This window comes from Octopus bimaculoides, chromosome 3 (genome assembly GCF_046866305.1).
Source record: "Octopus bimaculoides isolate indiv1 chromosome 3, ASM4686630v1, whole genome shotgun sequence".
Classification (NCBI taxonomy): domain Eukaryota; kingdom Metazoa; phylum Mollusca; class Cephalopoda; order Octopoda; family Octopodidae; genus Octopus; species Octopus bimaculoides.
In genome coordinates this window covers 120464289-120490939 of record NC_142930.1, presented here as the reverse complement: position 1 = coordinate 120490939, position 26651 = coordinate 120464289, and the positions used below count along the sequence as shown (strand labels likewise).

At 35.4% G+C, this 26651-nt stretch overlaps 2 protein-coding genes across 7 annotated transcripts in view; both read left to right on the top strand.

Annotated features, from left to right (window-relative positions):
* Positions 1 to 9835, top strand: part of LOC149136668 (toll-like receptor 6) — a 41417-nt gene extending 31582 nt beyond the window's left edge. For both annotated transcript variants that reach the window (XM_014915584.3, XM_089349505.1), the window contains exon 2: positions 5818 to 9835. In XM_014915584.3, coding sequence (XP_014771070.1) covers positions 5910 to 7973 — 2064 coding nt within the window. In that variant the 5' untranslated portion in view covers positions 5818 to 5909 and the 3' untranslated portion in view covers positions 7974 to 9835. The remainder of the gene's footprint in view (positions 1 to 5817) is intronic.
* The window catches only part of LOC106869724 (uncharacterized), a 216755-nt gene that overhangs the window by 17169 nt on the left and 172935 nt on the right, over positions 1 to 26651 (top strand). The gene's annotated exons all lie outside the window — the stretch shown is intronic.

Genomic DNA, 26651 nt, shown 5'->3' with positions numbered 1-26651 from the left:
GTTTGCCCGCTCCCCTATACTCCTTGCTGTTTCGCCTACATATGTCGTTGTCTTATTTCTGCATCGTCCCTCTGTACATCTTATACTATAGACCACATTTCTGGTTTTGCAGTTCGTTTGTGGGCTAAATCTACATACGATACAGTTCCTATCAGTGCAGGGGGTTCTACTGAAAGGGTATGTTCTACTGATAAGGGATTTGATAGGGTTGCCTGGCCTTTCAACAACCTTAATTCTTAGCTTAAGTTTGTCTAGGGCCCTTCTAAAGCGGTACGCCAGTTCGCCTCTAGGGGTGGTGTCGACGAACATGACGCTTTGGTACTTGTGGCTATTGTACCATGAGCTTGCCTTCCCTATTTTCTTCTTAGTTCTTTCTATGGTGTTCCATGATTTGCTCCTATAGAGTGGGCAAATCCCATTCCTATCGTTGCGTTTGATTGTTTCAAACTTCTTCATAGCTCCTTTGTAAACCCTGATCCTTTCTTTATGGCTGTAACCCGAGAACTGCATGCGGTGGACGAAATGTTTTATATGTCTCTTTAATTCTGTAGGGTCGCACATGCAGGAGACATTTCGCATTACTCTGACGAGGTCTGCCATCAATATGTTGAATTTGGCATTGTCCGCAATAGCCGAGTTCCGGTGGGTCAGGTACTTGGAGGCCATAGGTTTTGTATAGTGTGAATGGAGGATTCTGGTTTTATTGTTCTTAGTTTCTAGCCAGAGTTCAGTATCTAATACAGGTAATCTATGGTTAGGGTGTTTAGTAGGGTAGTCTATCGTAACTCTAATACTCTGGTGGATGGAGTTAGCTATTCGCTGGATGCTCTCCATAGTCTTAGTTTCTATTTCTATTTCAGGGGTACTCTCTTGTGGGGGTGTCTTTACCACTAAGTTGATATCATCGACATATCGAGAGTACACATTCACGAGTATGGAGTTCTGTGTCAGGCGTTCCTTAAGCCTTCTGTCCCACCATACCATGAAAAGATTGGCCACATCACCGGCGATACTAACCCCGATGGCTGCCCCCTCGTCCTGGGCGTATAATTTGTTGTTAAATTTAAAGGTGTGGCCTTTTAGGGTGACCTTTATACTAGCTCCTAGTGCATGTGCGATCATTTTCTTTACCTGGTGGATATTAGTGGGGGTCCGTATGGCTCTGGTCCATCCACTCCATCTCTCTATAGGGGTTTTCCTAGCCATAGAGGTAATTGTGGGTGGTCTACCTCTTAGACGTCTACTAGGGCAGAAATCTCTAAGGTCGTATCTATCTAGATATGCATCGTCATATGTCAATCTAAGTAGGAGGCCCAGTTCTTCTGTGTTGACTTTTTGGAACTCTACTTCGCTCTCGTTGATCATTTCCACGCACTTTTCCACTGCAAAATCCACGTCGATAGATGGGTATAGTGATACCACATCCATGCTACCCACTATACACCCTGTCAGGTTGCAAGTGTTGTTGCAGTCGTTGATCCTGCTGAGGAGATCTTCCGTGCTGTCACAGACATCAGGTGACATCTGGATTATGGGGCGTATGATCATTGAGAGGAAGTAGGAGATCCTGTAGTTACTGGCGACATTCGCTCCACAGACTGGTCTTGTTGGTGGTCCCACTACAGGATTAGTTGTTACTTTGTGGTCCTTACGGAGCCCATACAGCGTCGGGATATCATTGTTCCAGGCTTGGAAGTTGTTGGCTGTGCGCTTCTGGGGTCTAAGGACAATTGTCCACATCATCATGTGGGCATTGAGGACTTTTTCTCTTTCCTCATGCGCCTGTAAGGTTGTTACCTTCGTATTGGCGATGTGAGGTTGCATTGCCTGGATATAGTTCGGCAGGCTGTCTATTGACATTCTGCCGGACTTATCTGTGGGAAGGCATACCACTTCTCCCTTTTCGTGCGCTGCATGAGCTTGTGTAGGCCACTTGCGGGTATATTCCCAAGTTGTTGGGCCTCTGTCTTATTCTGTCTCTGTCTCTTAGTGTATAATTCTAAAATCTGTCTATGTTTTGTCCTAGCTATAGTGAACTGTGCTTCCATGTGGTCATGAGTATGTTTAGGGATGCAGACTCTTTTGTTAAAGGGTAATGTTGTCGGGTATACCCGGCTCATATCATAAGTTTTGTCATGTATGTTGAAGAATTGAGTGTCAAGGAGGCTAGTATTCCTGTTGTTGGCCCCTCTGGGGTTGTCTTCTTCGTAACTACCACTACTATTACTGCCGTTATTGCTACTCCCATTCATCCTGTTATTCCTACCACTACTATTGTTACTGTCACTACCACCACCACCACCACCACCACCACCGCCATTGTTACCATCCCATCTAGTGTTTTCTGTTTTAGGTCTGCTGACTCCCTGTCCAAGAATTCTGTTGCATTCAGCTTTATTCTCCCTCTTGACCCCCATGGCCTTACCTTTGTCTGTGTTCTTGTGCCTATGGTTATCTGTGTCTGTGTGTCCGTTCTCCCTGTTATTGTTGCTGTTGTATTCGATTTTTTCTCTGTTATTGTTTTTGTTTCTATTGCTTGTCCTCATGTGTTCGTTTTTGCTGTTGTTGTTGTTGCTGTTGGTGTTCATGGGGTTGCAGTTGTTTTTGTTGCTACGGCTGTTGTTGTTGCTGCTGCTGTGGTTATTGTTGGTATTGTTGTTGTCGTGATTGTTTTCATCCATGTTGTTGTTGCTGCGGTTATCGTTGGTATTGTTGTTGTTGTGATTGTCGTCATTCATGTTGTTGCTGCGGTTATTGTTGTTGTTGTCATTCGTGTTGTTGCTGTTGTTGTTGTTGTCATTCGTGTCATATATATATATATACTCTCTTTTACTGTCTTTTACTTGTTTTAGTCAATTGACTGCGGCCATGCTGGAGCACCGCCTTTAGTCGAGCAAATTGCCCCCCCTCCTCAGGACTTATTCTTTGAAAGCCTAGTACTTATTCTATCGGTCTCTTTTGCCGAACCGCTAAGTTACGGGGACGTAAACATACCACCATCGGTTGTCAAGCGATGTTGGGGGACAAACACAGACACACAAACATATACACACACATATATATATATATATATATATACATATATACGACAGGCTTCTTTCAGTTTCCGTCTACCAAATCCACTCACAAGGCTTTGGTCGGCCCGAGGCTATAGTAGAAGACACCTACCCAAGGTGCCACGCAGTAGGAATGAACCCGGAACCATGTGGTTGGTAAGCAAGCTACTTACCACACAGCCGCTCCTGCGCCTATGTATATATATATATATATCCAAAATATTTTACAATTATATCATAATTATAACAAGGGTCTGGCCTTACGCCTCACCACGCACTGCTAGGAATAGACGCTAAAGCTCCTATTACCACCTTAAAATCTCCGAGAGATAATACACCATGTCGTAGGTAATCAAAATTAAAACAATGTATACACAATGTTGGTCAACTCCGTAACACTTTCCGGTTCCAAACTTAATGTAAAATTAAAATATTTTACCTGCTGCCATCATCAGCGGAAGTACTCCGTAAGATAAATTTATATATATATATATATATATATATATATATGTTTATATAAATCTCTCTCTCTCTCTCTCTCTCTCTCTCTCTCTCTCTCTCTCTCTCTCTCTCTGTATATATATATATATATATATATATATATATATATATATATATATATATATATATATATATATATGTTTGTGTTTGTAAATGATCTCTGGATCGGAACGAGTGGAGAAGTGCTGTCAGGACTGGTTGTAATGCCTGGGAGGAAAGGATGATTCAGCAGCCTGAATTTAAAAGGACCTGTCGTAAAGGAACAATTAGAACCGTAATCAATAGTAAACATGTATTATATGTGATGGTGTTCTGTTGGCAAAAAGCAGGGTATGTGAACCATATCAAGTCACATGAAAATCGTAATGCACAGATCTTGGACACCAACAACCTCTTACGACTTCTGTTATATGTCAAAAACCTTGTAAGACAATATCTGGATTTAAAAAAAAGACATTTGATAGTTCACAAAAAAACATTCCGTCAGAATCAGATTCCAAAACGCAAATCGTCTTGATTTGTGTCCGCGCACATCTTCATCTTCAAGCTGCCCAAGGTGCTACGTAGTGGGACTGAACCCCGAACCATGTGGTTGGGAAGCAAGCTTCTTACCACACAGCCGTTCGTAATGCATACAAATGAAGACAGTTGCATCGAGAAGTGTCAATCTTTTAATTAAAGAGGGAACATGTGGAAGGTGTAGACCCAGGAAGACATCGAATGAAGGGGTGAGGAAGGATCTACAGATATTGGGACTCTCAGACGAGACGACAGGGGAAGGAGACTCCTGGCAGTTTACTGTGCTTGAAAAAAACGTTCAGATAAGTAAAAGCATGGTTGTCCTTGCATACAGGCTCGTCCCCTGCAACCTTCTCCCTAATCTTGCAGGCTTGTAGGGGCTGGTGCCACATAAAAAATACCTGTGCAGATGTGTTTTCATTAACGGAAATATTCATGTTTACTGTGTTTCCATTTAGCAGCGGAATAAATGTGGCAGTCAACTTTAACTCGTCTTCGTATTTCTTGATGTTCTTTATCATGACTCTAATTACACAAGATGATTAACAATATCATCAGGGCTTTAGCTACTTCAACCTTTTCCATTACGCAAACGTACCAACACTCAAGCATTATTGAGACAGAAGTGTCTATAGCTGTTACTCATTTACGTCTTCGTGTTGTATCCTCAGTATTTTAAACGCGAATAGCTTCATATGCTTTGGTCCCTCTGTGCACATCTGATTCTCACAAGCTGCTGTCTTTGCTGTATATTTTCATCTTCCTTCCTCGATGGAGAACTCTCTCATGGTACGATTTATATTGGCCCTTAAATTGCACTGTATAGCTATTGAAGGAAAGACTTCTGTCAAGCCAGACTAGAAATAAAGGCACTGTCATGGTATTAGCTGTCAGTAGTGAAAGTAGAAAAATCTGACAAGGAACGTTACTTCGGCTACTGACTGGCCGGAGCTACCTGTCTGTCTGTCTGTCTGTCTGCCTGCCTGCCTGTCTGTCTGTCTGTCTGTATGTATGTCTGCTGGTTTGAGTTGATTCTTTGGCTACTGACTGGCCGGAGCTATCTGGCTGGCTTGACAGGTATCATAAACAGATATCATAAATAAATATCATAAACAATGAAATATCTTTGTTTCAAGAATTGCTCGCATCTGGGCGGACATGCTGTCTTCTAACGTGACTGATATCTCTACACACACGCGCACTCACCTCCACTCTGCACACACTCATGCATACATATCCCTATTAACTCAGGCTACGATATAACATTTTCTTCTCAGTTTCATCCTTATGTTGAAAGGGATGCATGGCTGAAGAAGTAGAGCATCAGAGCGTGAATGAAATGTTTTGAGGTATTTACGGGTTTCGTTTAAGGGTGTGTGCCTTCCCAAGGGCCACTTTAATAGTCATTTTCTGAAAAATGAATAGGAGACAAATGTAGGTGAGGATCGATGCACTTGACTATTCTCTCCCGTAAAATTAACATTGTGTCCCTGTCAATGGTCTTTAATATCAATAGATTTGGAATAATAGATAACATATTATTCCCTTTTTTGATCTAGAGCAAGAAGTATATTGCTGAATTTAAAATTTAACATATTATATACCAAATATTGTCCTTCACAGGATTCACTGATATATGTTTATTTCATGCTTCATTGTCTGAATGTGATTTAGTTTTAGTGTTTTGTAATATAAATTCTTTTGTAGTCTTAAATGTAGTGTCTCGTTTGAACTATTTCAGATATAGATGAAATGATGTCGACCTGAAATATTTAGAACAGAATGAAGCTTTGTAAATCAACCTATTCGAAGCTGTAACTAAATTCCTGCACAATGAATTCTTTGTCTCTAAGCGTACTCTTCCTGATTATTCATGTTTCATATGGTGAAGCGAAAGAATGTCACGTTTTAAGAAAAGGGAGATGGTCATGTGAAGGCAGCACTTTTGTTCCAACATTTCCGCAGGACACTACATCTATAACATTCACAGATCTAACCGTTAACAATTGGGACAATCAAACCTTTCAAAATTTGACAGAGCTGCCCTTACTAGAACATTTGTTAATTAAGACTACCTTCCTTAAGACATCTACTAATGATGTATTTACTTATTTGAAGTATATACAAGAATTCGCAATTGTTAATCTTCAGTTGCCCCTTCCAGAATTACGAAATGTGCTGTTTGGTTTACCACTGACTACAAAAAAATTAGTTTTCGCTGAAATGAAATTTGAAACTTTGAATAAAGATATATTTGATGGTCTCAGAGGAACAAACATTTCATCTATTTACATAAGGGTATCTACTATGTTACGTTTTGATGGTAGCTATTTCAATGGTATAGATAAATTAGATCAACTTACTCTTCAAGGAGACAGTATTACCTCAGTTACCAGCTGGGGATATCTTCCTAATTTGACTTATCTAGATTTCTATTATAACGAAATTTCAACTCTACCAAAATTTATAAACGAGTCCGGATTTATATTTTACCCAAAACTTGAAAAGCTGTTCTTATGTTTATCAAGATTTTCTTATCTAAACAGCAATTTTTTCAAAGGATTAGACCGCCTACATACTCTGGGTATTTATGTTGGTGATATCTTTTTAGTCAAATCGGATGTTTTCCAAGAATTGAAATGTCTACGAGCAGTAAGTTTACTATCTCATAAGCACCATATCTTAAGATTTGAGCAAAACGTCTTCAAACTCAAATTATTGGAATCAGTGGAGCTAAATAACATTCATGTTGATATTAACGAAGGCAAACCGTCTGCGATATTTAAGTCGTGTCCACAACTAACAAATTTGATTCTGAAAAATGTCAGTAACATATACCCCAACGATTTACTGAAGCCATTGACTAAACTAGAAAATCTGATGATTACTGATGGGCAAGTGAGTAAAGTTCCAGATACGATTTGTAATATGAATAATCTAACAGAACTTTCTATTTTTTATACAACTGTTAGCAAATGGAACAACGCAAACTGCTCAGTTATGAGAGTATTGCGTAAACTTGTGCTAAAGGATAATAAAATTATCTACGTTAATCCCAAATTATTTTCCCATTTACTATTCAGCAACGAGAAACTGCATATTGATCTCTCACGCAACCCATTTGTTTGCGACTGCAAAGCACTCTGGTTTCGAGACTGGTCACGGAAAAATGCAGGTAGATTGAAGAATTACAGAAATTATCGGTGCTTCAGTCCCAACTCACTTGGGCACATTCATTTGCGAAATTTTTCTCTAAGCTGGGATTACTGTGAAAACATAAACAAACCATCATCTATCGCCATTGCTGGAGTGAGTGTAGGTGTACTGGCAGTCATGTTTGTATTTTTGGCAATATTATCATATACAAAACGATGGTCGATTCGTTTCTGTATTTACCAATCATTAGTAAGAAAGAGAAAATACAAAGCGCTCGTTAATAATGGCAGATATAAGTACGATGCGTTCATATGTTATTGCAGCACTGACGTCAGCTGGGTTCTGAATAAACTTTTACCTATCATAGAAGAAGAAAACCATTTCAATTTATGTTTACATGACAGGGACTTTTTGGTTGGAAACGATATTGTTGATAATATCGTAGACAGCATGCAACAAAGCCGTAAGGTTGTTCTAGTTTTGTCAAATGATTTTGCTCAGAGTAGCTGGTGCCAGTTTGAAGCAAGTATTGCCCAGCAAAAGATTTTAGAAGAGCACTACGATATTATTATTCCTGTTTTGTTAAATGAGATTCCGTCGAATTTACAAACGAAAAGACTTGGAGTTTTACTAAAACAGAAAACGTACCTGGAATGGCCGAATGACGAACAATATGAAGGAATGTTTTGGGAACGTTTTATAGGACGGCTGAACGCAAATGATATCGACAATGAGATTTAGAGCTAAATGGTAGAGCATTAGTTTAAAAGGAGACAAACAAATACACGAGACAAGTAAAGTTGCTGCTAATGTATTGATAAATAAGAAACCGTGATACAAATATCCAAAAGAGTCTTTATATTTGAATACTTTATATATAATTACTCTCCAATAGTTTTTTGACAAATTTCATACTCTGATAATATGTATATTTTCAGTATATTAATTTGTCTATTCAATTTTAAATCCATTGTATAATATAATTTGTAAAAAATAAACGTTACATTTTAAATATCTCTATACCAGCTCGTTCTTTCACACACATAATGCATACATACATATGCACATAATTCATACATACATACTTATATACATACATACATACATACATGCATACATACATACGTACGTACATAGATGCATACATACATACATACCTGTAATTTATACCTTACCTGTAATTATTGGGGTACTCTCTAACACACTGCTTAAATAGCAATATTGAAAATTTAGTCTTCTCAAAATCAGACAGTAGATAGCTAATTCGAAGACTACAGATCCAATTCATCACTAGAAGTGTACAAATCTGCAAAACATCTCAGAACTTTATCATTTAAGTATATATGAGCATGTCGAGACATTCAAGTATGTGCATGACAAGACATATATAAAACAAAACATACAAACCTGTACGTATACATACATACATACATACATACATACAAAAACACCATTGTTGATATTGAAATTCCAATGAAGGGGCCTTGGATTTAGGTTAGAAACCGGTTCTTTCTTTATTAGCAAGAAATCTCGAAATAAAACTGAATAATGGCATACATATATAATGCATGCATATATGCATAAATACATGAACGCATATATACACACATATGTACATACATACATAGATGCAGACATACATAAATACATACATACTCTAAAGGATTTGTAGGTACGTGGTATTTCGTTATGCAAACATAACATACTATAAAGTATATTAAATTTTTTTTATAAGTCAATACCACGTCCTACTGCGTTAGGAGAGCTTTTTACATTATTTTGTTGAGAATATTTCTATAGATATTCTATAAAAAAATCATAGCCATCACTTATAGTAACTATAATATTTCGTATCGAGACTTCCAATGCAAACAAAAAATGAGATCGACAAAAATGGGTAATGAGTGTATATGTTATATTTCGGGGGTTGATGTCTCTTCATCAGTGGCTGTCTAACTCATTGCCGCCTCTGAACACATTGCTTATATAGCCAACTCGTACAGAGGTGTTGAGTTATTGGACATACCAATATACATAGTAAACGCATTCCTAAGCTGCTATGTAAGCATTAGCGATATGAGGTATGTTGTACTTCGTTATGGAAACACGTTCCTACAAATCATTAATGTTTACAAACCAGCACTGGGAATGCATTTCATATGTATACAGACGCACAACGCCGCTCGTAAGATAACAAAGAATCAGAAATAAACACAGCCGCCACAATAGATGATACCCGGTAGATTATGCAGACCCACGACAATTGTTTTCTCAACTTTTATACCCACCAATATACTCACAAAATTATGAACACCGACACTCCAACAATACAACATCTCTTTTCTATCTGCGAAACACATTCTTGCTTCTTTCATCCTACTTCCGGTCGATCAAAGGCCTCTATGCAAACAAGGTTCACGTGGGCATTTTCACATCGATTGTTAATATTTTTACTAGACTTTCTTTTTCTTTCTTTCTTATTTTCTTGTCGATACCCATGTTCTGAATACGTACCATGTCTGAAATGCCATGATTAATCTTTTTTCTTGTTTTGTTTTGTAAGCTTTAAACAAATAAAATGAGTACAATTACTTTGTGATATTTCTCCGTGTCACTGTTGTTTTTGCTATAGTTTTGCTTTTTGGAGATCTTGCTACACACACACACACACACACACACACACACATACACACACACACACACACACACACAAATAAATACACATATACAAACAAACATATATACACACACATAACTATATATAGATATATAGATATATGTATATACATAAATACACACACACACACACACACGCACATATATATATATATATATATATATATATATATATATATATATATATATATATACATATATATACATATAATACATATATATATATATATATATATATATATACATATATTTATATACATGCATATATATAAATATATACATATATATGCATATCTATAAATATATACATACATCCATATATATATATATATATGCATATATATATATATATATATATATATATATATATATATATACATATATATATATATATATATATATATATATATATATATATATATATATATATATGTATATATATATGTATATATTTATAGATATGCATATATATGTATATATTAAATATATATATATATAACATGTATATAAATGTATATATATATGTAAATAAATATATTCACACAGATATACATATATAGATGTATATATACACACATATATATATATATGCATATATATATATATACATACATAGATATGTATATATAGTTCCTAATTTTGACCCTCCATAAATCCAAATTTTTATTTTGGTACTTATGGGAGCAACTGTCAACGAAGCCTCATATTGTCGTTCAATGCACGAAATGAGGAGTAGATAGAACGCCGACCACTGATGAAGGCTCGTCCTTTGTATTACTTTTCCATTTTCTCTCTCGTTGTTTGCGTATATTACTCATTTGCTTTCGTAGTTCATGCTGCTTGGTGTTGGTGCGACGTATCTGGACCCATATATACTTTGTAAGCCTAGTACTTATTCTATCGGTCTGTTTTGCCGAACCGCTAAGTGACGGGGACATAAAGACACCAGCATTGGCTGTCAAGCAATGCTAGGAGGACAAACACAAACCCCCCCCCCCCACACACACACATATGTATATATACATATATATGACGGGATTCTTTCAGTTTCCGTCTACCAAATCCACTCAGAAGGCTTTGGTCGGCCCGGGGCTATAGTAGAAGACACTTGCCCATGTACCACACAGCCACTCCTATGTATATATATATATATATATATATATATATATATATATATATATATATATATATATATATATATATATATATATATATATATATATATGAATTACGGAAAAATTTGGATAAGTACTGTTTTTCATTTTGCTAAAGATTTTCTACTATTTGAAAATAATATGTATTCTTGTTTTTTATATTATTCATTTGGTTCTTTAAAGATTATTTTTAATAGATAACTTATTTAACACTAAATTATTTAGAAGTTATAGTTTCATTTCAACATAATATTAGAACTTCGATTTGAATAGTGTTGATATATTTTCGATTATTTTTTATTAATAATATTTGATTAACTATTAATCTTTATAGTTTATAATATAGTTAAAGTTTTTTTTTAAATTAAAACTTTGTATATATATATATAAAGTTTAATCTTTTATTCTTAATAATTTTTTCTTTCCTAATTTTTTCATTCATAATTTTTCCATTCATAATTTTTTCATTCATATTTTTATTATTACGTTTGTAGAAATAAATAATCTTGTATTTTTCTATTATTCAATTGATTTTTAATTATAATTAAATAAACGTCTTTAGCTTTAAATAGTATAGCTTTAACTATTACACCGGTTAAATATGTACTAATTTTATCTTCATTATTATTTTAAACTTAAACTTCGTCCAAATTGTATTTAAAACAATGATAATTTAAAACAATGATAATTTATGTAAGATGTTTTTTGTATATAATATACATGTTATTATAATGGATGAAGGGATGATTATTGAATGGTTATTATTTTGATATTATGATATTTTTTTAAATAATTTTTCTATCTTTATATAATAAGTATTTCATATTAATTCATTTGGTACTTATTGTTGGTTGAGATATATATATATCTAATGATTGTTCTACTTACGATCTGACGAGTAGCTATATTTTTGAATAGAATTTATTTTCGATAATTTCAATTGATTTTAATCGATTTAAATTTCTTTTCTATTTGAAAATTAGTTATGAAACACGTGTAATCTTTTTATTATATTTATCTTATGATATTTACTTTACTTTATATTATACTCATTTATTGTGTTTTTGATTATTAATTTTTCTATATGTGATAGTGGATTTTCATCGACGAGTTCTTGAAACTTGGTTATTTTCCCTAAAACTATATATTTTCCCTAAAACTATATATATATTTATATATATAAAGTTAATGTTTCTTATAAAGTATGTTTTTTAAGCATACTTCACAATATATGGGCTGTATTAAGAAGTGCTCATTGCGTGCTAAATCGAAAGATAAGGGAAATTATAGAAGGAACACATCCAGGCAATCAACATAAATTCCAAAGCATGATTTAAAACACGCAACGAAATAAATATACATATAAATTTTATAATAAGTGAACAAAATTACATGTAAAATTCGTATGTGAATACTATGCATCATGTACTTTGGGTTCAGGTACCGAATGGAGGAATGACAAATAAAGCGGTAAAAATTCGAAGGGGTTCCAAAAGAAACTGTTCGACTCGATTAAGAATTTATTGTTTATACGAAATGTCGGATGAGAGTTCAACATGCAAACCTTTACACACCTATCATCATCATCATCATCATCATCGTTTAACGTCCGCTTTCCATACTAGCATGGGTTGGACGATTTGACTGAGGACTGGTGAAACCGGATAGCAACACCAGGCCCCAATCTGATTTGGCAGAGTTTCTACAGATGGATGCCCTTCCTAACGCCAACCACTCCGAGAGTGTAGTGGGTGCTTTTGCGTGTCACCCTCACGAAGGCCAGTCAGGCGTTACTGGCAACGGCCACGCTCAAAATGGCGTATTTTATGTGCCACCCGCACAAGAGCCAGTCCAGGGGCACTGGCAACGATCTCGCTCGAAAATCCTACGAAGGCTAGTCAGGCGGTACTGGCAGTGCTGTAAAATCAGAAGTCCTATACCAACTTGTACCGCTAATTTTTTACATGTTGCCAAATACATAGATTGTAGATTCGGTCAACAATATTTAATAGCTTTATGATCTTATTTTTTACTCTTCCTTCCACACAATAGAATTAGTGTATAATGTTTTCTCTTCCACCCAATTCAGCAAATACACGGATGCTACGTAATCTTGCGACGACTTTTCTGAAATCTCTGTATTATACAAACAAGCATTCCCTGTTGTCCTTATTACCCATTGCTTTTACAGATTCCTCTGTGTGTCACGTTGACACATTATTTATGTGTTTAAGTTTTTGACTCATTTATTGCAGTCATTTGAAGTTGTTAAACCTTTAGTTTCTTGTTTATGCACTGTATCTGCATCATGCCTGTGTCTCTGATTGTGTCAAAGATTTTCAGATAGTAGATGCCAACGTAATTATAAGTAATCGTCGCTATTTTCGAATCTGAAATCAAATGCAAGTATCACATAAGTCTGCTGTATTTTATCCATCCAAGTATAAATGCGTGTATATACAACTTGTACCATTTCTACACATAAATGATATCTTAATATTAATATATTGATGCGACCACCGAAAATACAGTTAGCATTATATCCCTATCTCCCGGGCAGGGTTTTGAACCCGTACTCTGGTCAGTTGGGGACAATGATATTTCCTTTGTGTCGTCGGCAACCACAGCTATTTTTAGCGTAGCTGCCCTCTTTCCGGTCACCGAAAGTTCAGCAGGACAGGAATTGGCGGGAAGCAGTCGGCCGAAGCAGTGAGCAGAGAATTTTGGCCAGTGGAGTTCTGGCAGCCGGCAGAGGCAGTCGAGCGGTAGCAGCCAGCCGGAGCGGTTGGGAGACAGCAGTTTGCCCGTGGAGATGGAGCCAGTCGAGTGAGATGAAGTGTGAAGATGAGAAAGAGATAGGAGTCGAGCTCTGGGAGCCAGCAGGATCGGTTGTGTCGAGTGGTAGCAGTCGTCCGAAGCAGTTGGGTGACAGCAGTTTGCCCGTGGAGATGTGGCCAGTCGAGTGAGATGAAGATGAAGAATAAGTCTGACCGAGAGAAAGCTATGGTCAGCAGAAATGTATAGAGTCCCAGAGAGAGAGAGAGAGAGAGAGAGAGAGAGAGAGAGAGAGAGAGAGAGAGAGAGAGAGGGACAGAGAGTGGAGTTCTGGCAGCCGGCAGAGGCAGTCGAGCGGTAGCAGCCAGCCGAGGCAGTTGGGGACAGCAGTTTGCCCGTGGAGATGGAGCAGTCGAAGAGATGAAGAAGATAAATAAGTCTGACAGAGGGAAAGCTATGGTCAGCAGAAACGCATAGAGTCCCAGAGAGAGAGGGACAGAGAGATGAAGCAGTTATACAGAGATGAAGATGAAGAATTATAAGTCTGACAGAGAGGAAGATATGGTCAGCAGAAACGCATAGAGTCCCAGAGAGAGAGAGAGAGGGACAGAGAGAGGGGGACAGAGAGACGGAATTGTAGTGGCAGACTGCCCTGGTCAGTGGAAGTAGCAGACCTGAAGGAAACGAATTTCGTTGTGGTAAATGCTTTTATATTATTTTAGAGAAAAAGAACTCTGAGTTGTTAACTGTGTTGTTAAATGCTTCTAAAAGAAAGGAAAAGAAAAGAAATACAAAGGAAAGAAGCAGAAGAACTTTGTTGTCAAATGAAACTTGAGACATGAACTTTGCGATGTAAAAATGATTGAAAAGCTTATAATTGTTTGGAAACTTTGTCAACGGTATTGAACTGTCATGCCGTGTATTGGAATTGTTATTATGTAATGCTCTATTCTAATGTTTTAAATGTATTCTGTGATGTTATGTATGTAAAAAGAAAAGGTTACCCAACGCATGGTCTTCGTGTTGTTTCTTCCACCCCTCCTTTTGCCTGTGTTGTTCTTCGTTACGTGCTCCAGCCGGGGTTTCATTATCGGTCAGGATTGCACCGACAGACGAGTTGCTAGCTCACTGAGCGTACGAGCGTTCGCGCGCGCGCCCCCTCATTTCGGTTGAGGGGTGCTTCGCGTACGGGCGTTCGTAACAATATTAACGATAGCTAATTGTTGTAAAAAAGCTTTTGAAAAATACTAACTGCATATTTACTTACAAAATTACTTAAATAGCAAGAAACAACTACTGTAGGCATGACTGGTATCTCTCTTCCCCTCTCACTCTGTATATATATATATATATATATATATATATATATATATATATATATATATAAGTGTGTGTGTGTGTGTGTGTGTGTGTGTGTGTGTGTGTGTATATATATATACATAGCTGATCATACAGAAACAGCAGGAGATAAGCAATTGATATGCTGAGATAGAGTAGTACAAAGAGAGTAAAGAAAGAAAATGTAACATAACTATGTAATAACCGAGAGATTAATCACATTTAGGAAAAATTATAAAGATTTTAGATTTGGGTATAAAGTGGAATAAAATTCGTGTTTACAAGAGAGGATTTCATCAGAGACACTAGTGAGTAAATATGTGTTATGACGATGAAGACTAATGAGCGATTCCCTGCAACACAGCTTTACAACCATAGTAGTTAATGTTGTACTGCAAACCAGCATAAAGTACAGGGAATATACTGGGACTTGATATGGTATATCTAGGGAAATAGAAAGTTTAAATTTCCTTATTCGAATCAATTCAAGTGAGTCCTTTAGCGGCGTTTGAAATGAACACTGCTGCCAATGTAGATCCTAGTCAGTGTTGATGCGGGGTTATAACCCGGCATTTATATGTGACATTATAGCCTAAATAAATATACATGTATCGTACATTGTTTGGAGTCAAAACAATTGAAGGTTTTCCCATTAATGATTGGCTTAAGGTCAATCCATATTCTGATTTGATTCATAAGATCGGTCATCCTCTAGATAAGACCGTGAGGGTTATCGTTACCAGTATGAGGCTGGAATAGAACTAGGAGCGATATACAGTGTTGCTATAAGTGAAGTGGGTAGGATTTCCAAAGTTCATAATATTTGTATCTGTCGGATTATGGTGAGATCCAAGTAGGTAGTTCGTAGGGACCACAGTAAGAAGGCTAAGTTTTCGCTTATTAGAAGAAGCGATCAATAAGTTCCTTCCATACAGCTCCACCTAAACACCACAAAACAGTAACGCTAAACCATCATCTTCCATACCCTATCATTAATGAGAGAGGAAACCTGGGTAAGCCAAATCCCCCAAACATGTAGTGTAAAAGACAACCTAAATGAATGAAAAAATATTAACGAAAACCAAAGTTCCCACAATAGTGAAAGCAAAACCAACAGTAAACATCACGGAATATCCAACTGTGGCATATTGTAGGCCTGTATTGATCATCTCATATCACGTGGTATTAAAGCTATGACTACTCACAAGTTATTTATTCTTATTTTTGAACCCAGTTGCTCGGATACGATGTTTTCAGGCTGCTAGGGCAGCTTTGGCTTTGGGTTACGACGAAGATTATTCCTAATTTATTCATGTTTTATTTATAGTGTATCAATTGAGGGCTTATGGTAAATTACGAACTTAAACATCGTACATTATTTCTTTTGTAAACTTCGGCCGTATTTCATTTAAATAGCCGTTCTTGCTAACGATCTGCAATTGTTTGAGACTGTATAGTATAGAGTCTATGCCTATATTTTAATTCTAAGTTTATTCTTATGAAACTATATATTCGATTATCAATTAGTTTGAACTTTTGTTTCATAGACTTAGTTAAACAAATTATTTATACAAATACTAAAAAAGAATGTTTTGAAAGACATACTACTATGCAATAAGAAATGCTTAATTTCAGCAGACAAAACGAAAATGCTGCAAGTATATATTTTATATATATATATATATATATATATATATATATATATATATATATATATATATATATAGTAAGTTACAGCTGAATAGTTTTTCAAATGGAATATGATTTCAAAGATTTCATTGCAAAGAAAACTTCTTTTGTTTAGTGATAACATGAACGACATCATACAGAATAGTTTTGTTGCGTATTTTAAAAGACAAATATTACAGAAACTGAAAGAATCGAGTAAAATTGGCAACAGATCTGATTAAATTTGCATTCAAAGCTCATTCATGCATATTGTTCAATTGTTTAGCAATGTCAAAGATTTGTATGATGATATTAACGTATATGTCATATCACTGAACAACTTACATTCCTCTGCAATGATTTCATATTGTATTTTGCTGGTATTTCGTGGTATCGATTTCAATAACACATAACCGAAACATACACAGGTACCTGGCACATCTACATACATTACATTAAATAACGAAAAGCAAAATAGCAGGTGTTGCATTGTATACGTTTTAATAACAGTTGGATTAATTTGCCACACTAAATCTCATTTATCATAATATATTAAGGGGCGGAAGCATTCTGATCTGTAATATTGGTATTTAGGATAATGTTGAACATTATACCTCAGTGTGTTTTTTAACTGCTTGCAAGAATATTTATGAAAACAAGAAGATAAAAAAAGAAATTTAATGGATAATAAATGAACAATTAATCTCAATGTGAAAGCAATCACAAAATAATTCATTTTGGAAAAATTTGCTCTCTCTCTCTCTCTATCTCTCTCTCTCTCTCTCACTCTCTCTATCTCTCTCTCTCTATCTATCTATACACACACACACGCACACGCACACACACACACACACACACACACACACACACACACACACACACATATATATATGTAAATATATGCGGTATTGAATTTGAAATATAATGATTCTATGAAATTTAGTTCAATTCGAAAATATATAATGAAAATAAATATTCTGCATGATTTGTGCCCAACAGCGGAGAACAATAGGCAAATGTAACATGTAACTAGCGATACATTTTGAATTTCTGTGTTGCCTTTTTTTCTGTTTTTTCCATCACTTACGTAGTTGAAATATATGGAAAGGGTATCAACAAAATATTATGCATTATAGAAAATAAACCAATAGAAATATTGACGTAGAGGGTTGTAGATAATGACATACTAGGAAATTATTTAAAATATCCTTTGAGGCATATGTTATTTTTTCTCTCATCTTCTACTTATTACAGTCATTGGGCTACTGTCATGCTGAGGCTCTGCCTGGAATGGTTTAGTGGGATAATTCTATATCAGTACACCTATGTCAGGTGTATTTTGCAGAATAGCTAGATTACAACGGGAAGGTAAATAGACTAACACCAGTATTAAAGTGGTGGTGGTGGAGGGTAAACACAAACACACACACAAAACACATACATACACAACCCCTCTACACACACACACATATACATATATAGAAAAAAGAGGCCGCGAGCTGGCAGAAACTTTAGCACGCCTGGCGAAATGCTTAGCGGTATTTCGTTTGCCGTTACGTTCAGAGTTCAAATTCCGCCGAGGTCGACTTTGCCTTCCATCCTTTCGGCGTCGATAAATTAAGTACCAGTTACGCACTGGGGTCGATGTAATCAGCTTCATCCCTTTGTCTGTCCTTGTTTGTCCCCTCTTTGTTTAGCCCCTTGTGGGAAATAAAGAAATAAGAAAAAAGAAGTTGAATATTGACTGAGAATGGTTAAGATCTTTAAGACAGAAAGTCGTGGGGCTCTGCCGCAACTATCTTGCCTATCAGATGCAAGACAGTTGTGGCACAAATTCGTGTCTGTAAAACTGGCTAAGGCTTTAAAATTAAAAAAAATCTAAACGACTCCCAGTCCATTTTCACTTTCTCCTTTTTACTATATTTCTACACGTGTGGGAGATAACTTTATTTTCTATACATACATACACACACACACACATATACTCTCTCTCTCTCTCTCTCTCTCTCTCTCTCTCCTCTCTCTCTCTCTCTCTCTCTCTCTCTCTCTCCCTCTCTCTCTCTCTCTCTCTCTCTCTCCTCTCTCTCTCTCTCACACACACACACACATACAGGGTTGGCCGCAAGTCACCTCACAGTAAATCAAAATCATTCAATTCCAAGTTTAAACAAAGAATTATTTTATATGAGACTTCGCTAATAAATAGACAAATATTGAAAAAAAACCGAAATTTTAACTTACAGCATTCAATTATTAAATTAGAATGGAGAGATAAAATTGAATATTAAGTATTTATGGAATTTTGATTTACTGTCACGTGATTTTTGGCCAACGCTGTGCATACAATCTTCCATACAGTTTACTTAGAGGGCATTAGTTAGCCCAGGGTGACTGTAGAATATATCGCGGACTGGAACTGATCCGAAAAGCACGTGGTTTGAAAGCGAGTTTCTTAATGAAGCAACTATCCCTGTGAATATGTCTCATCATGCATATGTCTCATCATGCATGTCTCATATCCTTATTCGATTTATGGACGTATTTAATAAAATAGTTTTTCTTTACGTAGTTAATTTTAAAATCTCAAGTATAATCGTTTAGTTACTATTTACAGTGGTGAACTTTATAGGGAAACGAATTTGCGAGATTTGCTGTGATATACAAACACTTATTCGATTCTCTCAACAGCGACTTTCATTTTTCAAGTATATATTTACAATTTATCATAAAATTTCATTGAATTTAAAGTACTGTTTTAATGTGACGTTCATTATTTTCACCTTAATCGAGATAATATGAAATATCTCGAAATATATTCAGAGTATTACTTGGAAAATTGTCTAAAACTAGGTTATAAGCTCAGACTAGTAGAAGTATTATTCTTTATATACATATACTTAATAACTCCTTATATTTTCATAAATTCAACGTTAAATTTTGTGAAAAGTAGTTTAAAGACTCAACATATTTCTTTTATATAAAAACAAAGAATCTTCTAGAACAAAGATTCTTCTAGAACAAAATCTTCAACTTTGCTCAAGTTGTGCAAATGCTATTGGAACGGAGTAGAAATATTTTAAACGTCATATAGAAAGCAAGACACATTTCATAAAATTTTCTTGGAAGGCATCTTACATAAGTATTCTCTTTAAATATCGATTAATCCTTTTAGGAAATTACTTATTTAAATTTGCTGTGTTAATGGAAGGCTAAAATGCATACTCATCTGCTTTTTAAAGTTACTTTCAAACATTAGTAGCTTTTAAAGATACCAATTTAATAGATTTAATGAAAGACCAATACATTTAGTAATGGAATGAAAATTAAATGCTTGTGTCCCACTAATAGTAAGAGTACAACTGGCACCAGTGAATAAATACAGCGGAACATTGGTCATATACAACAGGGTGCGACAACGACGGGTAAAAACATTTAAAAGAAAGTAACATTCTATTAATACATTTTACATTTACTCATTATTTTCTAACCAAGATGAAAATTATTTTCTCTTCTTTAACGAATTAATTTCATCCCAAATAAGACTGTTTATTTTTACAACTATGTTCACCATAGGAAATTGAGATGTATGTTTTTAAATAATATTTTTTCTTCATCGCCGGATTTTTTTTTTCCGTGACGTTGTAATAGAAAACACTTACATTAGGCTAACATCTTAAATAATTTTACAGTTGCACTTTGCTTTTGTATTAAGAAAGTTTTCTCATCGCACACAGCTACTTATGACTTATACAATTTGTTGTTCACACATCTATCTCTACGTTAGTGTGACTGGACTGTTGTTGTTGGCACTCCGTCGCTTACGACGTCGAGGGTTCCAGTTGATCCGATCAACGGAACAGCCTGCTCGTGAAATTAAAGTGCAATTGGCTGAGCACTCCACAGACACGTGTACCCTTAACGTAGTTCTCGGGGATATTCAGCGTGACAAGGCTGACCCTTTGAATTACAGGCACAACAGAAACAGGAAGTAAGAGTGAGAGAAAGTTGTGGTGAAAGAGTACAGCAGGGTTCGCCAGCATCCCCTGCCGGAGCCTCGTGGAGCTTTAGGTGTTTTCGCTCAATAAACACTCACAATGCCCGGTCTGGGAATCGAAACTGCGATCCTATGACCGCAAGTCCGCTGCCCTAATCACTGGGCAATTGCGCCTCCACTGTGACTGGACTACACTGTTTATAACATTAAGCACAACTGTGAAAATGTATTTCACTCGCAGTAAATGCTATACATTCTTTAAATAAGGAACAGCATACTTCAATAATTTTCGTAATTCAAGCAATAACATTTTTATTTCATCTTAATAACATTTAAATTCATCTTAGTCTTTTGTTAATAACGTCGGATATACGATAAATAGAGATATATACTGGAATGTATCACCTACTATGTTTATCACTTAAAATAGCTCTGAGTTGTGTCTCAAAACACGGAGATGTATCAACATATAATTTCGAACCATGTTATAGAAGCAATCCATAAAATCAATATTCGCGTCTGCCTTATGCGCTGTCGTAAGCTCAAAATCATTAACATGTAATCTCTTATCTTAGTTTTCTGTTAATTGTTAGACGAATGGGCTAATTACGTAGCTGAAATGAACGACGCGAAAGTTCATTGTAGTATTGACAGAGAAATGTATATAAAGCAAAACAATCAAAGCCTATCCATTAATCAACATGAAATAGGTATTAATATGTTAGCTAATTACTGTTATTTCAATAGATGTACCGGAAAAAAATCTAATATAGTAAGCAGGTTACCAGATGGAATTGTAACGCAAATATTGTTGGTTATCTATTAAGAAATTATAATAATACACCTTGTACATTTAGAATACAATGCCTGTTGTCTAGATAAAACAGCGAAAACAATACATTCCGTTTTACGGAATTATTAATATCAACAAATTTACTGTCGTCTACATTTTATCATAATTAATAAATCTCAGGGTAGCAAAGACAATTTTAGAAGTTCAATTTACTACCGGTGGTCTGGCGAGAAAAAAATACTCAACAGACTATATATTATTCATTTAAAATACAGTATACATTTAATACACATCAGAGATGCCTATAATAGGACATCTGACCCGCTAGAAAGAGCAGCCAAAGCTCTACACCACAATTAGGGATAATTTCGAAAGGGAATGAAAAATAAAAACATTTACCATCTATATTCCGAACCAGGTTTCAAGTTATTTTAGCAAAACAAATTATTTTGCAAGGAAAACTATCATCAGCGGAATAGCCTAGATTAACATATATACGCGAGGCACTACATAGAAGACATGACTTGTTTGGCTGCACTTTCTAGCGGGTCAGATGTCCTATTATAGGCATCTCTGATGTACACTGTATTTTAAATGAATACTGTCGTTTACAGATATAACAGATTCCAAAAATTAATAAAATCATGGCTCTGTATTTGTAAGCCTTAGCTCTGTAGATGATACAGTCAATGTTAATTTCAAAAACTTATAAATCAACAATGGCCACAGTCAGATATTTAGTAATATCGAGCCTATTGCATGCTACATCTTCATCAATTTCAGTGTTATCATTCGAAGTGCACTTCGTAAAATTTTGAAAATTTTATAAGAAAATGCATCATCCTACACTCTAATCATATCTGGTATTACCTAACATTCGGGGCTTTCTCTCCAAATATTTTATCTCCTATGCATAAATCATATACTTGTGGTCACGTCCAGCATCTCAAACTTCATCGTAGAGGGAAAGCAAATTTATTTTTCTTCTCTATATACTGCCAAAGGACACAATCCCGGTTCCTTTAGATTACCTACCAAACAATTTTTACCTTATAACTTGATTAGGAACTAAAACAATTGCAGTGAAATGTTCATGATGTCTAATGGTCTTAATATCTAAGCTACTTTTAATACACTTCAACACTATACTTCCACCCTTTTTCGTCTTCTTGTCCTTGTTCTTCTTTTTGTATTTCTTCTCTTTCTTCTTCTTCTTCCTTTCTTCTTCTACTTCCTTTCTTCTTCTTCCTCCTCCTCCTTCTCCCTCTTCTTCCTCCTCCTCTTCTTCTTTTTCTTCTTCTTCTTCTTCTTCTTCCTTTCTTCTTCTACTTCCTTTCTTCTTCTTCCTCCCCCTCCTTCTCCCTCTTCTTCCTCCTCCTCCTCCTTCTCCTCCTCCTCCTTCTCCTCCTCCTCCTCCTCCTCCTTCTTCCTCCTCCTCCTTCCTCCTCCTCCTTCTTCTTCTTCTTCTTCTTCTTCTTCTTCTTCTTCTTCCCATTCTTCTTCTTCCCATTCTTCTTCTTCTGCTTCTTCTTCCTCTTCTTCTTCTTCCTCTTCTTCCCATTCTTCTTCTTCCTCTTCTTCTTCTTCCTCTTCTTCCCATTCTTCTTCTTCCTCTTCTTCTTCTTCCTCTTCTTCCCATTCTTCTTCTTCCTCCTTTCCTTCCTCTTCTTCTTCTTCCCATTCTTCTTCTTCTTCTTCTTCTTCTTCTTCCCATTCTTCTTCTTCTTCTTCTTCCTCCTCCTCTTCTTCTTCTTCTTCTTCTTCTTCTTCCCCTTCCCCTACTTCTTCTTCTTCTTCTTCTTCTTTTTCTTTTTCTTCTTCTTCTTCTTCTTCTTCTTCTTCTTCTTCTTCTTCTCCTTCTCCTCCTCCTTCTTTCATGATAATGGTCGCATTCCATTCTTCAACACCTACGAACGGGACATTGATATTCTACTTGACTGCATATGCTAGATGTCAGTTGTTAGATGTATTTAATGGACTATTTTGGTTCCTCTTTTCTTCTCTTCAATATTTTTCTATAGACATACAGTCTCTTGTGCTCTCATTCTTTTTCACATTTTCGAACTGCTGATGTCATTAGGTTATATTCCTCTTCTTTAATTTTCCTTTCCGCTTTTCTTTTTTACTTTCGTTTTCCATCTTACTCTATTTTCCCCGTGTCGATGGTATATAATATTTTTTTTTTATTTTTACACTTCGTTTTTGCCGCGTCTTTATTATTGGTCAAACTGCTAGTTACAGTTTACTTTGATCTTGCACCATAGATGAATGTGACATCTCGGTTTTAAAGATCACCCGCAAATCCACTAAATTTTAAAATATCACTGAAACATTATCTTGGAGAAGTTATTGTATTGTGTTAGTAACAGAAAATAACACTTTTTCTTCTATTATGGTACACACCAAAGTTTTACTAAAATATGATTATCTTCCTTCCACATTTTAGCCACCGTTTCCCAAAGTTGTGAGGAATCCTTCCAAAAATATATTAACCAATTGAAAGTCTGGCTAAAATCCTATAGAACATAAGTACCAGCCACTACAATAACATACTCTAATTCCCTGTAACTTCAACGTAAATCAAATATAACTAACCATCAAATACAAAGCATAAATGCAGTTGATACAGGCAAAGGAGACAAAGCTACCAAATAAATCAAATTTATGTATGTAGAGCCGAGAATCTCTTCCGAAAGTCACAGGACTGAAAGTGTTGCGGATTTAGGAGTATTTATATATTTCTATTTGTAAATCGAGACAGCTTTAGTAAGGACCACAAATCTAAATAGTATCTATTTATACTTCATCATACAGTTGATACCTATACACTGAATGTCGTTTTATACAAATCTTAAATATTTTTATGCATAATACCATCAGAAAACTAAAATGCAAGCCCCCATTTAAGATATCATGTTTTCGTTAAAAGTTTACAGCACACGTAAACCTCTTTTTTTAAAAAAATCTTTTACTATACAGGAATAAAAACTAAGTATTGAATACAATTACAGGTAAAGAAAATTAAAACTGCAAAACGTCAGCGTTATACTTTTATAGTAATCTGCAAGTAATGATGCTCGTCGTAGTACATTCATACAGGTGAAATACAGATCTCATGAAAAAATAACGTTAATTGCTTACAGTTCAAAGAAACAAAATAAAAGAAAGATGAGAACTGCTTACAAAATTTGATAAATAAATCAACTCCAGACATCGCAAATATGTCAGATACGAGATTACTGAGGGAAAATGTACCACATCGATGTCTTCACGTTTAGCTGGAATGTTCGGCAAGTTATCAGCATCCACCCACAAAGTCGTGATTTGATTAAAAGGTTACAGTACATAATGGCATTTGTATAAAAACAAAACATGGAATTTGAATACAACTAACTGTAATGAAAGCTGAAAATAGAATTTCTTATTTGAAGCGTGTCATGACTTTTTTAGGCTTTCGGATTGGAATTTCGAAGAGATGAATTTAAACTACACACACACACACACACACACATACACACACACCCACACACACCCACACACACACTTTGCACACATATCCGTTTAGTATGTGTTGAGTGTCAACAGAAAGAATAATTAGTACTATCCTTATTAGAGATACTAAAAATGAATATATGTATGTGTGTATATATATATATATATATATATATATATATATATATACACACATATATGTATACACACACACACACACACACAAACACACGCATATATATTAATATATAAGTAGGAGTCAGTTGAATTAGGTACTTAAATAGAGGCACCTCGTTAGGTCGGAATAATAAAAACACACAACAGTATTACGTAACTATCAAACTTGGTACATAGTATCGGCCGAATGATATTCTTGCAGTATATGCGGACAATTAGACCCAGCTGAGTGAAGAATTCCATTCTTGACCTCTTCAGGCATGTGCATTTTATTAACACTGATCAGTAGACATTAAACCGCTCCTTAATAAGTAAACTAAGACTAATGGACTTACATCCTCCTCTCTTGTTAGAAGTAAAGGTAAGCGGGTCACTATCCTTAGACAATTGCAGCTGTGGACATTACGTTTCGGACAAGTGGCCGTGAACAATTTCCTTAAGGAAGCGAAAAATTGCGATAAAAGTACAAGTATGTTTTGTGTAAATATAACTGATTAAGGCTGTATTTTCAATATATTAATGATCGAAAATATGAAGGAATTATTAAATAAATTTATATCCATATATCTCTATAATTCAGTGCTTTGAAACTAATTTTCACTTGTTATACTCTTATATTCTTTTCAAAAGTTGGCGACGCACCGGAACTAAAAATATAACTAAAAGTATAGGGAAAGAAATTATATTAAGGTTACACTGGAATACCTAACATCATCTCGCGGCCCATCAGTGTGCCGGGGCATACCGGTGGCGGATCACAGCTATAATTGTACCAGTAAATACACGTTGTGCGCTATATACAGACGAAAACACGAGATCTGATTTAATTACAAGGCAAATATCTTCAGTGGAGTAAGTTAGCCATTCCTATCACCTCAAATACATTGTCATCTCTCCTGAAAGAACTAACGGAAAACCTGGCAACCGCAGGATTTGAACTTAGAATATAAAATGCCGGTATAACATGTTGCAGATCATATTTCCACGCTCTAACGATTCTTCAAGTTCGTCCCCTTCAAAATATCAATTGAATAATAATTGCAATAATTACTAAATGCCCAGTTGATAATTACAATAGCTAATAACTGCATAATTAGTAATTACAATAGTTAATAATTGAATAATTTATAATAACACTAATCAATTCTCTTAATTGGGAAAATTGTTCAGGGGACAAATGCCAGGGAAAAGCATCGGAGTAGATGTTCTATTCGGGCAGTTGTTGATATCTAGGGATTGATTGTTAGTTATTGTGTATAAGTGTGAGTGAAAATTTATAAATATCCGTTTTTTTATATACCGGTGTGACTATCTCTCTCTCTTTCTCTCTTGCCTTCATTTTTTCCCCTTTT